The 14,319-nt window shown below is 43.7% G+C and overlaps 1 protein-coding gene across 2 annotated transcripts in view; it reads left to right on the forward strand.

The window, feature by feature from the left end:
* HSD17B4 (hydroxysteroid 17-beta dehydrogenase 4) overlaps window positions 1–4,538 on the forward strand; it is an 86,688-nt gene extending 82,150 nt beyond the window's left edge. For both annotated transcript variants that reach the window (XM_040444304.1, XM_040444305.1), the window contains exon 24: window positions 4,070–4,538. In XM_040444304.1, coding sequence (XP_040300238.1) covers window positions 4,070–4,159 — 90 coding nt within the window. In that variant the 3' untranslated portion in view covers window positions 4,160–4,538. The remainder of the gene's footprint in view (window positions 1–4,069) is intronic.
* The last annotated feature ends 9,781 nt before the right edge of the window (window positions 4,539–14,319 follow it).

Consider the following 14,319-nt stretch of genomic DNA (forward strand, 5'->3'; position numbering starts at 1 on the left):
AGAGTGGGCAAGGGCTGGTTTGCACAGGACCTTCGCAGTCTTGGCAAGGAGTCCAGATCTCGTGTGTGATAGGAAGCCATTGTGGCATGAGTTTGAAAGGTCATTCTGGCCGCTGAGTGGAAAATTGACTCCAGGGCAGAGAGTGGGTCGTTAGGAGTTCTTTTTTAGACGTGTTACATTTGAGGTGCCCTTATATAAAGATTTAATGTAGGATCAGGGAAACATTTTTGTAATTGCCAGGAATACGAGACCCTTGGGGGTGAATGGATCATTTAGTGGATGGCACTGGGCAGTGGCATAGGAAATGGTAGTGCTTTCATCACTCCATGTACCTAAGTCACCACCAGACGGAATGGGATTAAATGTTAAAAAATAAAAGCAGAAGCAAAAACTTAACAGAAACCTAGCTACTTATTATTCTTAATGATAATCCTTTGAGAAATTCTAATTAATATCAGAGTTTTTCTGAAGCCTTTTGGCTTTGTTACCTTCTCCCCAACCTCAGTGCTAAGGTCATTAGTCTTCAGTCATCAGAGACCGCATCTCCTCGTATATACAGTCTTTCTCTCTCTGCCACCGACTCTTGTTGACCTTGGTACCTTCCCTCATGATTCATAAAAATGGCTTCTCCAACAAGTGACCCTTTGTTCATTCATCTCTCTTCTGATTATCTTTTACTGCATTCCAAGTCTGCTTTAGCCCTTCTTAGCATTCAACTGAGTTAACCACCAACTTCTTGAAATGATGTCATCCCTTGGCTTTCTTGACACCATATTCTCCTGTTTTGCTTTCTGTACCTTTGGCTTTTCCTAATCTCCTTTACTGTCTTCTTCTTCCACCCCACCCATTAAATTTGGTGCTTCTCAGGGCTCATTTCAGGGCTCTTCTCTAAGTAACGTCTTTCCCCGAATGCATTCCTCCATCCTATGGTATTTAAAGCCTTGGATGTGCTGACAACTCACAGATCTAAATGTCCGACTTGTCTTCTCTGAGTTCCACAGTGTTGTCGGCATCTCTCCACCTGACCCTCTGATGGGAGGTCTTACTGGCATCTCTCACTGACGTCATCTAAGATAGAACTCATGAGTTCATTTTCTCCCCCAGTCTTTTCTGTCTCCGTAAATGGCACTACCATCTATCTATACAAGTTAATATGCTTGGTAATGTAAGGATTGTCTTGGCTCTATATTGTCTTACCTCTGTATTCTGTTTGTCCTTAATTCTGCCTGATCTTTCTCCATAATATATCTTAACATTCATCCTCCACCTTCCCCGCTAGAGATACCACCACGATCCAAGCCTCCAGCATCTCTGCTGGCTTACTCCTAGGGCTTCTTGGCTGGTCTTACCACTTCCAAACTTGTCTCTCCACCAGTCTGTTCTCCACACAGGGTCCAGGGGAACCGTTTAAAAATGTAAATTAGATTATTGGTCGCCCTACCTGAAAACCTCCCTAAGATTTCCGTTTGCCCTTGGATGACATCCAGACTACCAAACTCCCATGTCCTGCGTGGCGATTTTCTTGCTCGTCTTTTCTCGCTTCAGCCCACACCATTTGTCTCCCACTTAGAATGCTGAGTCATTCACATTGTTCATTCTGTCCATTTCTTCCCATCACCTTTTACTGCTTTGGTGTCTGTGCCGTTGCCTTTTCTGGATCTTGTCCCCTGAGCTTTTGGCAGAGCTGGCTTCAGTTCACCCAGAGTAGTTCCTTTCTGTTAGGGAGGATGTGAGATAGCATCCTGCTCTCTCCTTCCTAGTGTTTATAACAGGTTTTAATTACTTGCTTACATTTTATTTTTTGACTCCCCTACCATAATGTTAGCTCCATGGGAACAGAGGAAGATAACCTATTTCCTGCCTAGATTATCGCCTAGCATACTGTGGGCCCTCACTGATACTTGAGCAGATGAAAGCAAGGATAAAAATCAGGAACAGGAGCTCACCAATAGCAGTTGAGGCCATGGGGAAACTGAAAACGCCAACTTGTCGGACTCCTCGAGGTGGTCCCATAAACCTGGGGGAAATAACACAGACAACGACGATACACGGTAGAGTGGTGTCAGTAACCTCTGCAACGCTCTGGAAAACACCACATAGAAAAAAGTTAGCAAAAGTTGTCCAGTAATCAATAAATAGAAATGACTTAGATACATAAGAACTATTAATTTTTCCCAGTAGCCACAAAATGCAAATTAGTGGATGTCATTTTGCCTCAAATTTTCAAAGGTTAAAATGAACAGTATTGTTACAGTTGGGATAAGAGAACTCACAGGTAGCTGGAGTGAGTATAAACTGGGTACAGTCTTTCTGGAAAGCACTGTGGGAGGGCTTCAGACTTTGTTCCTTCGTGGCAACCTGTGGTCTCAGTACTTTTTGCCTCGCACCCCTAGGCTCAGAGAAATACCTAACAGCCTTTTATTAAGTGATTAGGTCCAAGCAAGAGTTGTGTTTCATTGATGTCCCTGTATTTCCCTCGAAAATGTTAAATGTTCCATATTGTTCCATACTGTGCCGCACAGTTTGCACGCTGGTGATGGGCAAGCGTGGTTGTGTCATGATTCAGTATTTCTTCTTCTAGGAATCTATCCTAAGGAAATAGATAGGGACAGAGATGTCTGTACAGAATTATTCTGCTCTATGACACCCGTCCTCGTTGGCTTTGGTGTATCTACTTCAAGGAATTAGGTGTTCTGATCCTCAGTGGCATGTCCGTCTCAGAGCTGGACCCCAGCAGGCAGGTCTCGGTACTGACCCCTCTGCCAGGCTCGCGGAGTGTAGCGCCTGTCACTGCCCCACGAAAGCAGTCTTAGCTTTGAAATCCCAGGCTCCTGTTTGGACCCCTCGCAGTTGATCCTGATTGTGAATGAGTTCCCCTTTATTTTTTTCTGGGATAAGAAGTTGGCGTAGTTTTGGCTTTCCCTCCAGTTGATGAGGGTTTGCTTCTAAGATCAAGTTGCTGTATGTTGATAAGCCGGAGGCTGTGTTGAGGAAGAACACGTGTGAGTTCAAGGCCTAGCCCCACTTCTCGCTGGCGCTGTGGCCTTGAGCCGGTTATTACAGCTCTCAAGTTTTCTCAGCTGTCGACTGGCAGGAAACAGGCTCACTGCAAGCTGATGGCTTGGCTTCTCAGGTGAGACTGTATTCCTAGGCTGCTTTGTAATGGTAAGAATACATGGATATTACATTTTTTCCATCTATCTAAAAACTTAGGGATTTCTTTTTCACTTCATAGTCTATATACTATTTCCCCATTAGCTGTATGAACTTTGACGTATGTGTTTTCTTACTGCGAGGGAAGTTGACAGCGAGGGTGAACTTAAGGAACGTGGACAAGTCTCTGTGTCAGGCCAGGCCCACAGGCGATTCTGTAGTGTTTGAACTCTCCAGCCTTCACTTGGTAATAATGACACATTTGATAGGCCCTTACCGCACATCGCACGCTAAGCTAAGCGCTTGACACACTATTTCGTTCAGCTCAGCGACACAGCTGCGTTATTTAGGTACTGTTGTCATGCCCCCGTAGATGAGGAGGCTGGAGCTCAGAGAGGTTAAGTAATTTGCCCAGGCTCACCTTGCTTGGAAGTGGCAGAGCCTCGATTTTAACCCAGCCCTTCTGATGCTACAGCACAGGGCCGATTTGCTACTTAGTTACACGGTGTTGTTTTGTCATTACATGGCTTTCTCTTTCAAGGAGTAAGAAATACTTTTATTGTCAGGACTACAGCAAAGCCCTATATTCATAGGGTCTTAAATTCACATTTAAGAACATAGACCGACATCCAAGTGTGGGTTGAGACACAGAACTCCCAGATCTGTCAGTTCAGATAAATTATTCTGTGGTTTTCCAAAATACACAAGGAGTCTTTTTGTTTGTTTGTTTCCTTAGGTATCTAGGAATTTGGGTACTATCTATAATCATTAAAGTATTATTGCTAGATAAAAGTTGCCTTTGTCATCCAGAGGTATTATCTCAATTGTATTCAGTCTGAACAGTGATCTTTTCAAAAAAGAAATGAAATGCAACATGATGAAGTCTGGCGCTCTTTTGTCCCGCTTTCCTTTCCAGGCATTCTTCAGTGGCAGACTGAAGGCCAGAGGGAACATCTTGCTGAGCCAGAAGCTTCAGATGATTCTTAAAGACTATGCCAAGCTGTGAAGGACACACCACCTTATTAATAAGAATAGAGAATTTAAATACTCTCCTCTCCCAGATATGCAAAAGTGATCACAGCCAAGATACAGAGGACTCTGCTTAACATTTTCAGACTTTAGATAACTTTTCAGATTTTAATTTTTTACTAACTTTTCACGTTATAATTATTTTTTACAATGAACTATAAGCTAGCATGTAATTATCTTTCTGTTCTTAGAGCTATATCTTCATAATAAAAAATTTTCTCCCAATTCTTTAGAACTGTGATAGCATTTATAAGTGGAAAGGAACATTAAATGAGGAAAGCCACATTGATGTCTTTTGCACTTTGTTTTGCTAAATTCTGTTCTCTAATGTATTGATACCCCAGTTTTAACATGAATTGTCACATGGATTCACTTATTTTTCCATACTTTGCTATGACAGTGTTCTGCTTTAAAGCAGGAAAAAGGTCTTTATGTTCCCAAATAGTTTTCCTTCTTCTCACCTCGGTTTTGTTGAAATTTTTTTATTTTCATAGAATGCCTGTAAATCTACCAAACATAAGAATTTTCTTGTTTAATCAGTACTCTCAAATCAGAAATAGGTCACAGGCAAGTGCTGTCACACTGGTGTTTTCCCCACCATTTTAACTCGGATGATGTGTGCCGAGGAGATGCCCTTTTGATGGGTCGGCCGCAGAGGCTACCAGCAAGTGGGATGCCGAGGTCGGAGATGGAGTGAATTCCAGTTGTGGAGTGCGGCCGAGAACATGTGTGCGGAGACGGCTGTTACGGGCTGCGTTCCCTGGCCACCGGGCTTTGACGTGGAGATCTCCGGGCAGGAATGTATTTGGAGATGTGGGGATCAACGCCTGGGTGGAGAGTGGTAAGCAGAGGAGGCAGAGAGAGAACAGAGGAGGCTCTGGTGCCCGTCAGAATTGGCCTGCGCTAACCGGTCACTGATCACGGCCCGCCCTACTGACAGACTATGACCTGGGGCCGACGAGTGTGCTCAGAGACCGCTGTTGACTTGCTCAGGAGCTGGGGGACCATCTTCAGTCCCAAATAGGGCTTCGGGGAGTGTGGCCTGGCACTTCGCTTCAGGAGGCTCAGGGATCAAGGGAAACGGTCTCAGAAACATGGAATTGGAACACTTAGCACAGTGGGGGAACACGAAGGCACGCCTCAGGATTGTTGGCTTAATGAGTGAGCAGGATGTGGAGAAGACCTAGAAGTTATGCCTCAGCCTCACAATCTCTGTATGGTATCCTAAAACTATAATTCAGAGTGATTTTTTGTTACACCAGTAGAATTTGTTTTTTAAAGGGGCAGCCTTTTAATGTTGGTCTTTTGTCATAGCCGTTGTTGCTCTTGAGCTTGGAAGAGCTTAGTGTCCTTCCAAATAGAAACAGTATGTTAAAATGAATCAAATGCCACACACTGATGAGAGTGTTGAATGTAGACCCTACATCTTTAAAGCATGTTAAGAAAGAGATGTTTTAATTATCTTCCTAACCTTTCTCTGTCAGTCTCAAAGGTCAGAGAGAGGCTGTTATCCAGATTGAGCGGCTTCTTTTTCGTCTTTGTGCTCCTTAACTTTTTCTGTAATCTTCATACTGTTGAATACACTGTCCTCCTTAATTCATCATTTCCCTTTTATCCTTCATTAAGAAATATATTAACTTATTAACGAACCCATGGGTTAGTCTCCCTGTTTTCTCTTTTTCTCTTCTATAATTTATCCTATCTACCCATCTCTGTAGGATCAGGATTGAGGTTTCAGGCCTGAGCACCCTTTGGAAGACATTTTCTTCCTGGATGGTTTCATCTCCTCTGCTATCTTCACCCATCGCCTGAGTGCTGGTGCCCCTGAACCTGTATTTTAGTTATGTTCCTTCCATAATCCCACAGTCCCACCCACAGTTACAAGTCATTACGAGGCTGTTGTCCTCTGGTTACTGTGCAGGTCAACACGTCGTCTTCCCCTCCACCCCTAAATGCGCATGTATTCTTGTTGCCTTAGTTAAGAACATCACCTCTTAGGGACACCTAGGTGGCCCAGTGGGGTAAGTGTCAAGACTCTTGATCTCGGCTCAGGTCGGGATTTTGTGGTTCATGAGTTTGAGCCCCGCATGGGGCTCTGCACTGAGTGGGGATCCTACTTGGGATTCTCTCTCTCTCCCTCTCTCTCTCTCTCTCAAATAAACAAAAGAACACCACCTTTTGCTGAGGCAAACTAAGAAACCAGTCATCCTCGACTTTTCTAGTGCTCACCCCCCACATCCAATCCTTCACTTCCATTTACTGAATCTTCCAGGGTTTTCCAGTTGCTGCTACCATGTATACCCTCTTAGTGGATAGCTCATTTAGTGGTGTTCCCACTGGTCTCAGTTTTTCACCACGCACCTCCTGCCCACCAGAGGGGCCTTACTAGGACACACACCTGAATAAATATGTGACTTCCCAACTCAGAAACCTGACAGGGTTCTCACTTAGTCTTCTCTCCGTCAGACTCTGGCATGGTTCAGTGTCGCATCAGTTGGGATCCTTGCGGTGGCCAATAATAAAACTAGTTCACACTGGTAACACAACTTGCCTGCATAACAGAGGAAACATCTAGAAGGGTAGGACTGTCTTTGAAGGAGCTTGATCAAGCAATTGATGGTGATCCTGGCCCAATTCCTTGCCTTCTGTGCCTGCCTTATCCGCAGGCTCCATGTGGTAGCCTCCCTGGTAACTCCAGGTTGTTCTTGTTTGGTCATAAGAAGGCAACCACCAGGTGCAGCCTCACAGTCCCATCCCACATCAACCAGCAGAATAAAGAACGCTGGGTTCTCTCAGAAGCCCAGGGGAGGCCTCATCTGGTCTCTCTAGCCATGCTGGAGTCAGAAGCCAATCCTCGGATCACCTCTATAGAGATGTTGGCTATGCCTGCATCTATCAGGACCCAAACTTATGGCTGAGGGTAGTGTGTTGGCAGGTCCCCAAGACTCCCCTGGTATTGATGATTTGCTGGGAGGACTCGTGGGACTCAGCATACAGCCACACTCAAGACTACAATTTATTATATCAAAAAGATACAAAACAAAAGCAGAAAAAGGAAGAGGCTGCATCGAGTGAAGTCCAGAGGAAATCAGGTACAAGCTTTCAAGACTTTTTTTTTTTCCCATGGAGTCACACAAGACACGCTTAATCCCCCCAGCATCAAATCGTGACAACACGTGTAAAATGTCTATCAAGACTCAGTGTCCAGGGTTTTCACTGGGAGGCTTGTCACACAGGCTCGTCTTGCCAGACCCCGTAGCAGAATTCCAGATTCATAGAAGGAAAGCAGGTATATTTAGCATAAACCCCCTGGTACAGTTTGGGAACAGGGAGCTGCTTTCTCAGGGAATGGGGGAGCCCTCCTGAAATCTAAGTTCCCACATGCCAGCCGAGGGCCAACCTTGCAGGCAAACCTTTCTAAGGATAGCTGTCTCAGAGCTGCCCTGTTAACCCTTCTGCATCCATGGGATCATTCCCCCAAACCTCATGGCCCAAGAGCTCATCAGGTGTGATGTCTGAGGAAATCGAGAATACTGGGAAACCAAATCACAATGGTCCCTCTGCAAAGACTCCATAGCTCTTTTTTTTTTTTTTTAACTTCATCACCTGGTAAACTCCTCTATAGCCTTAAACTTTCCAAGTGTGCACCTGTGTGAAACTGTTCTTAGTAATACTGTTGACTTCTCACAGAAGTCGGTGTATCTATTTTATTTTTTAATTTTTTAAAATGTTTATTTTTGTGAGAGAGAGAGAGCACAAGCAGGGGAGGAGCAGAGAGAGAGGGAGACACAGAATCTGAAGCAGGCTCCAGGCTCTGAGCTGTCAGCACAGAGCCTGATGCGGGGTTCAAACCCACAAACCATGAGATCATGAAGCTGAAGTCGGACCCTCAACCAACTGAGCCACCCAGGTGCCACGGATATATCTGTTTTAAAGGAAACAATCTAAGCAAGTGGATTTTTATAGTGAAGGGAAATAGATTTGAATAATAATCTAATGATAGTACTCTAACACAAACTTTATCCTTTATTAAGTCAACAAATAGAACAGCCAAATTAAATGATAACCTAATTCCACCGAGAAATCCTGAAAGTGAGAAACCTTAAAACTTGAAAGTTACAGAGAGTGATTTTCTGAAGAGCAGAGCATTTTAAGTCAGTGTGGACTAAGGTATTTAAGAGAGGAAAGAAAAAAAAACACACAACTGTTTAAAAACCCATAAATAGGCAAAAAAAAAAAAAACACCCTGCAAGCCTTGGTAAAAATGAATGTAGATATATTTCACATGAATATGCAGTATATTGGCTCAAAGTGACCTCTAGACATCAGGGTTAGCGTTGCTCGAAAAATGGAAAAAGATACCTGAAGGGATAAAAGGCTGAAGCACTAAAGTTCCAAATGTACCCATGTAAGTGTGAGTTATTTGTAGTCTTGTCCTGAACCCAACTTTTTAAAATTTTTTAAATGTTTGGTTTTGAGAGAGAGCACAAGTGGGGGAGGGGCAGAGAGGGAGAGAGACACAGAATCCGAATCAGGCTCCAGGCTCTGAGCTGTCAGCACAGAGCGTGACACGGGGCTCAAATCCACCAACCAAGAGATCATGCCCTGAGCCGAAGTCAGACACTCAACCAAATGAGCTACCGAAGCACCCCCTGAACCTCTGTTTTAGGAAGCTTGGCTACATAAATTGTCCACAGCTGACGAGAATAACAAAATACACAAGCAGAAAGAGCTGTGTGTTGCTTGGGGCAGCATTGACTGGGGGAAGTTTCTGGAGGTATAATGGAAGAAGATGTGAAATTGAACCAGAAAAACAGACTAAAAAGTATCACATCGAGGGAGAGTCCTTTGAAGGGATATTGAACAGCTCAGCTTTGTATTCCATAATGTCTTTTGATGTTACAACTTTTTTTTTTTAAACACCTTTGTAAAAAAGGTACAAACTTGTACAAAAACAGGTGGGGGGTGGGATTTGGCCTATAGGATGGGGCCTGGGGGAGATATTGAGTGCCAGTTAAGAAAACAGTACTTAAGGGGCACCTGGGTGGCTCAGTCGGTTAAGCCTCCCACTCTTGGTTTCCGCTCAGGTCACGATCTCGTGGTTTGTGGGTTTGAGCCCCGCATGGGGCTCCTCGCTGGGATTCTCCCTCTCCTCTCTCTCAAAATAAATGAATAATAACAAAAAAGAAAACAGTATTTAAGACTGTCATTCTTTCTTGCTGTAAACAATTATGGAAGTACGCAAGACCCTCTCCCACTCACACACCCGGGCAGTTAAAACTCCCGGGCACACACAGTTACCAGCTCGTATAACAGCCTGAGCTGCACATTCCCTGTATCAGTGAGAGGCACCGGCACCTACTCAAGTTTTCCAAACCAGCAACTCAGGTATCACCTCGATCTTCGCTTTTCATCCCCGTCAACATTCATGAGCCTCCGCCCTGTTTAAACAGTGCTGTTGTAAACATTGCCCTTCCTTGGTGTTGTTTCCTTAGACCAGAACTTTCAGGAGTGCACTTACTTACTGGGTCAGATGGTAAGAGCGGCTTTACAGCTGGCAGGTTCCCTGTAGGCTTGTCTCACTTGGGGAGGTGAGGCGAGGAAGGCAGGTGTCAGCGTGTCCATAACGGTGAGTTTTGTCATTAAAAAAAAAACCCAAAAGCGATGGCCTTAAGCAAAGTCATTCCCTGCTGACAGCAGCAAGGCTTTCATTGCTTAGCGTTACTACATTTTGTATCACCGAACAAGAAAAAGCAATTGAAGCAATTAAGACTCAGATGTCTGATTCAAATGAGGTGGCTGTGGCAGTAAATTGGACAAGAGGTATGTGCCCTGTGTCTGGGGGCTGGCCCCTGTTTTTGATTGGAAGTGGGTTCGTGATCAGAACATAACAGTCCTGTTCACCCAGTGTATTGTAAGAAAATCCGTAGTGTTGTGTGTTTAGGTGAGTTGAATCTTTGACTTAAAAAGTATTTTTAAGTTTATTTATTTTAAGAGAGAGTGAGCAAGGATGAGCAGGGGAGGGGCAGAGAGAGTCAGAATCCCAAGCAGGCTCTACTCTGTCAGTGCAGAGTCCGATGTGGGGCTCAGTCTCATGAATCGTGTGATCATGACCTGAGCCAAAATCAAAAGTTGGACGCTTAACCTACTGAGTCACCCAGTCGTCCTGACCTTTGTGAATAATCATCTGAAGCTGGGTCCAATGACAGCCAAGCCTCAACCCAAAGTGAGCCTTCACGTTTGCCCATGCCCCAACGGAGGACACATGGACAGTGAAAGTGTGTTTTACCTTTGAGTTGTGATTGGGAGATTAAATATTCGGGTGTTGGTACCACGACTTTCTTGCCCACTGTCCCCGATGAAAATAGACCTCCCTTCTTTTTCTTCTGCCTAATTCAGAGTACTCAGTTTTATTGGCCTGTGGAGGTAAGGACACACTGGATGGAACAAATTATTTCCCCTCACTCTTCACCCTTCAGCTTAATATGGAAGCAGTAGCAGAAATTGTTTCCCAGAGAACAATTTTCAAGACCATTAATGGATCCTCAGTCAAGGAGTATTCATTGGACTCCTATTGTGTACTGGGCATTGGAGATCCAGATGTGAACAAGGAAGACAGAATATCTGATGTTATGGAGCTAGTTCCATTGAAGAGTGAATGCAATTTTATTGTTATGTCTTAAGCTATTATCATTTAAAGAAATTACTATTCTTTAGCACATGTTCCATGATGTCTCAGGTTTGAATTCAATTGCATTAAATTTTTTTTTAATGTTTATTTATTTTTGAGAGAGAGAGAGAGAGAGAGAGAGCACAAGTGGGGGAGAGGCAAAGGGAGAGGGAGACACAGAATCTAAAGCAGGCTCCAGGCTCTGAGCTGTCAGCACAGAGCCTGACGCGGGACTTGAACCTACAAACTGTGAGATCATGACCTGAGCTGAAATCAGATGCTTAACCGACTGAGCCACCCAGGTGCCCCAGTTGCATTTTTTTAAATTAATTAGAGAATATATATTTGCCTAGGAGTTGTTCAAGAAATATGTATTTTGGGATACCTCTCTGACTCAGTTGGTGGAACATGTGACTTTTGATCTCGGGGTTGTAAGTTTGAGTCCCACATTGGGTGTAGAGATTATTTAAAAAATAATAATATAATCTTAAAAAAAGAAATATGAGGGCACCTGGGTGCCTCAGTCGATCAAGTGTCTGACTCTTGATTTCGGCTCAGGTCACTAACTCACTGCGAGTTCGAGCTTACAGCGTGGAACCTGCTTGGGATTTTCTCTGCCCCTTTCTTTTTCTCTCAAAAATAAATAAATAAACTTAAAAAAGGAGAAATATGTATTTTTCCTACCTGTGAATTGTTAGCTTCTAACTCCTTAGAGTTGACAATTAAAAAAACCTGATTTGGCAGATGGCCATGTACCTCAGAAGCTGATGAATTGCGCCAGATCACCCTGGGAGACTCATGAATGTCACACCAAGAAACAAGGTCGCCCACTCCTACTTCGTGTTTATTCTACTATGCATTCGAAGCGATATCTCTACCTCCATCCCTATCTTTGGCACATCATCTGATTTGACTTAGACCCCTTAATTAAGCTGAATGTGGGGGCCTGGGAGGCTCAGTCAGTTAAGTGTCTGACTCCGGCTCAGGTCTTGATCTCGCGGTTTGTAGGTTCGAGCCCCACGTCGGGCTCTGTGCTGACAGCTCAGAGCCTGGAGCCTGTTTCGGATTCTGTGTCTCCCTGTCTCTCTGCCCCTCCCCCCACTCACACTCTGTCTCTCTCAAAAATAAAAATAAATATTAAAAATAATTTTTAAAAAATTAAACTAAATGGAGCTCAGAGGAGTGCTGATCTATAATGCCAGCAGGACTTTTACTCTTTAACTTTGGAATTATAGAAAATTCTCTAAAGATGAAATAGGAGAACGCTGGGTATCCTAGAATTACTTGGACCAGAGAAGCCCCTTTATGTTGGACATGTTTTATTTCTGATTTTCCTTGCAGGGTTGAAAACATGCCCCTGGCTTATTCCCCTCTAGTTCCTCAATGTTTTAAAGTTTTTTCCCCTAACTTCCTTTTTACAATACCTTGGGGAGTCCTCTCTCCTGGACCATCACAACTCCTCTAATACCCAAGCAAATATCTTTTGTCTTTTTCTGACAAAATCTTATAGTTGACAGTCAAGTTGTCTCTTGAATTTAATTAGGTTTATAACTCTATTATCCAGGCAAATACTTAGAGGCGTGAGACATGGTCTGTTAATTTCAAGTTCTTTTTTATTTTTATATTTTTTTAATGTTTATTTATTTTTGACACAGAGAGAGAGAGAGACCGAGCATGAGCAGGGGAGGGGCAGAGAGAGGGAGACACAGAATCTGAAGCAGGCTCCAGGCCCTGAACTGTCAGCACAGAGCCCGATGCTGGGCTGGAACTCACGGACTGTGAGATCATGACCTCAGCTGAAGTCAGATGCTCAACCGACTGAGCCACCCAGTTGCCCCAAATTTCAAGTTCTATAGAGTAGCTCATCGTTGACTTCTTTGTATACCTTGAAAGTGCAGTTATTACTATTATAAATGTAATAGGGAGTTATACCTATATCATAACTGTGGGAGTTATGCCTTTATCATTCAGCCTTTCTGTAAAAATCACAGGTTTAAAATCTCCAAATGAAGTTAATTAAAACGGTTAGTTCATTTTTATTTCATACATTCAGTGACATTTAATTTAAGCACATATTCGATAATTAGACTACAACCACAAAAATTGCTCAGTCTTGTATTCTTTGTTAAAGGCATTCAATTTTCTAAACTTGTGTTCGTTTTGTTTCAACTCACCAGAAAATCAGTTCACGACACAGAAAAGCAAATGAAAACTTGAGAAGTTCTTTTTTTTTTTTTAATATTTTTAAAAGTGTATTTATTTATTTTGAGAGAGAGCAACTACAAGCAGGGGAGAGGCAGAAAGAGGGAAGAGAGAGAATCAGAAGCAGTCTCAGCGCCCTGTCAGGATGGAGCCCAATGCAGGGCTTGATCTCACAAACCGTAAGATCGTGACCTGAGCTGAAATCAAGAATCCGCTGCTTAACCGACTGAGCCGCTCAGGTGCCCTAAAACTTTACAAGCTCTGATAGTCCAATGGGCCTGTTTTCATACTTCATCTCACTTTTCTATGTCAAAGAATGAGTCTTATCATGATATTTTTATCCTCAAAAGAACATTCATTTGTCATCAGAGTTACTGGATCTAATAACATATTGACATAGTTGATTGGTGCAGTTGAAACAGATTGTTGCTGAAATGGATTCACTAGTGTCTCTACTCTGGAACGTCTGCAGGGAGCTAGGAAGAGCTGCCTGGTTTTGTGAGCCACCTTACACACTCAGGCTCATTTTTATTCCCTTTCTGACGTGAAACAAACCAGCCCAGCGATAAGGAGGGGAATGGCTGCCCGTGGCTGTGAGCTCCAGTCCATTTACTGCTGGAATGAGCTGTGAGATCTGGCATGCCACTCCCCAGGCTGGTTCCCTCACTGTTACGAGCATGGACTAGGTCACTGCCAGAAGGTTGTCTTGCTTCAAGATTTCCAGAACCCTATGAGCATGCACTTTCCAACATTGCTTTGAAATCAAATATTTCACTTCATTAAGAATCATGCATATGTCCAGTTAAAAGCCAGTGATGAAAAGGGGAAAATGGCACAATTAAGCTGTTAGCAGTCTTGATAGGTGAAGGGGGTCAGGCCCAAGTTTTCCAGCACTCCATCACCCCTCATTAATAATTTTTTTTTTCAGCGTTTATTTATTTTTGGGACAGAGAGAGACAGAGCATGAACGGGGGAGGGGCAGAGAGAGAGGGAGACACAGAATCGGAAACAGGCTCCAGGCTCCGAGCCATCAGCCCAGAGCCTGACGCGGGGCTCGAACTCCCCTGGCTGATCGTGACCTGGCTGAAGTCGGACGCTTAACCGACTGCGCCACCCAGGCGCCCCCCTCATTAATAATTAAATCCAGAGTTTCATTCCTGCTTACAGTGAGATATCCAGTGTCCCCACCAATGCGCCCAAGTATTCTTGGGGAGTTTTAATGGCTTTTGATATGATTTTCTGATTCCATTGGATCATAATCTCTC

Source organism: Herpailurus yagouaroundi, unplaced genomic scaffold, assembly GCF_014898765.1.
Source record: "Herpailurus yagouaroundi ecotype Mexico unplaced genomic scaffold, PumYag 192, whole genome shotgun sequence".
NCBI classification, from domain to species: domain Eukaryota; kingdom Metazoa; phylum Chordata; class Mammalia; order Carnivora; family Felidae; genus Herpailurus; species Herpailurus yagouaroundi.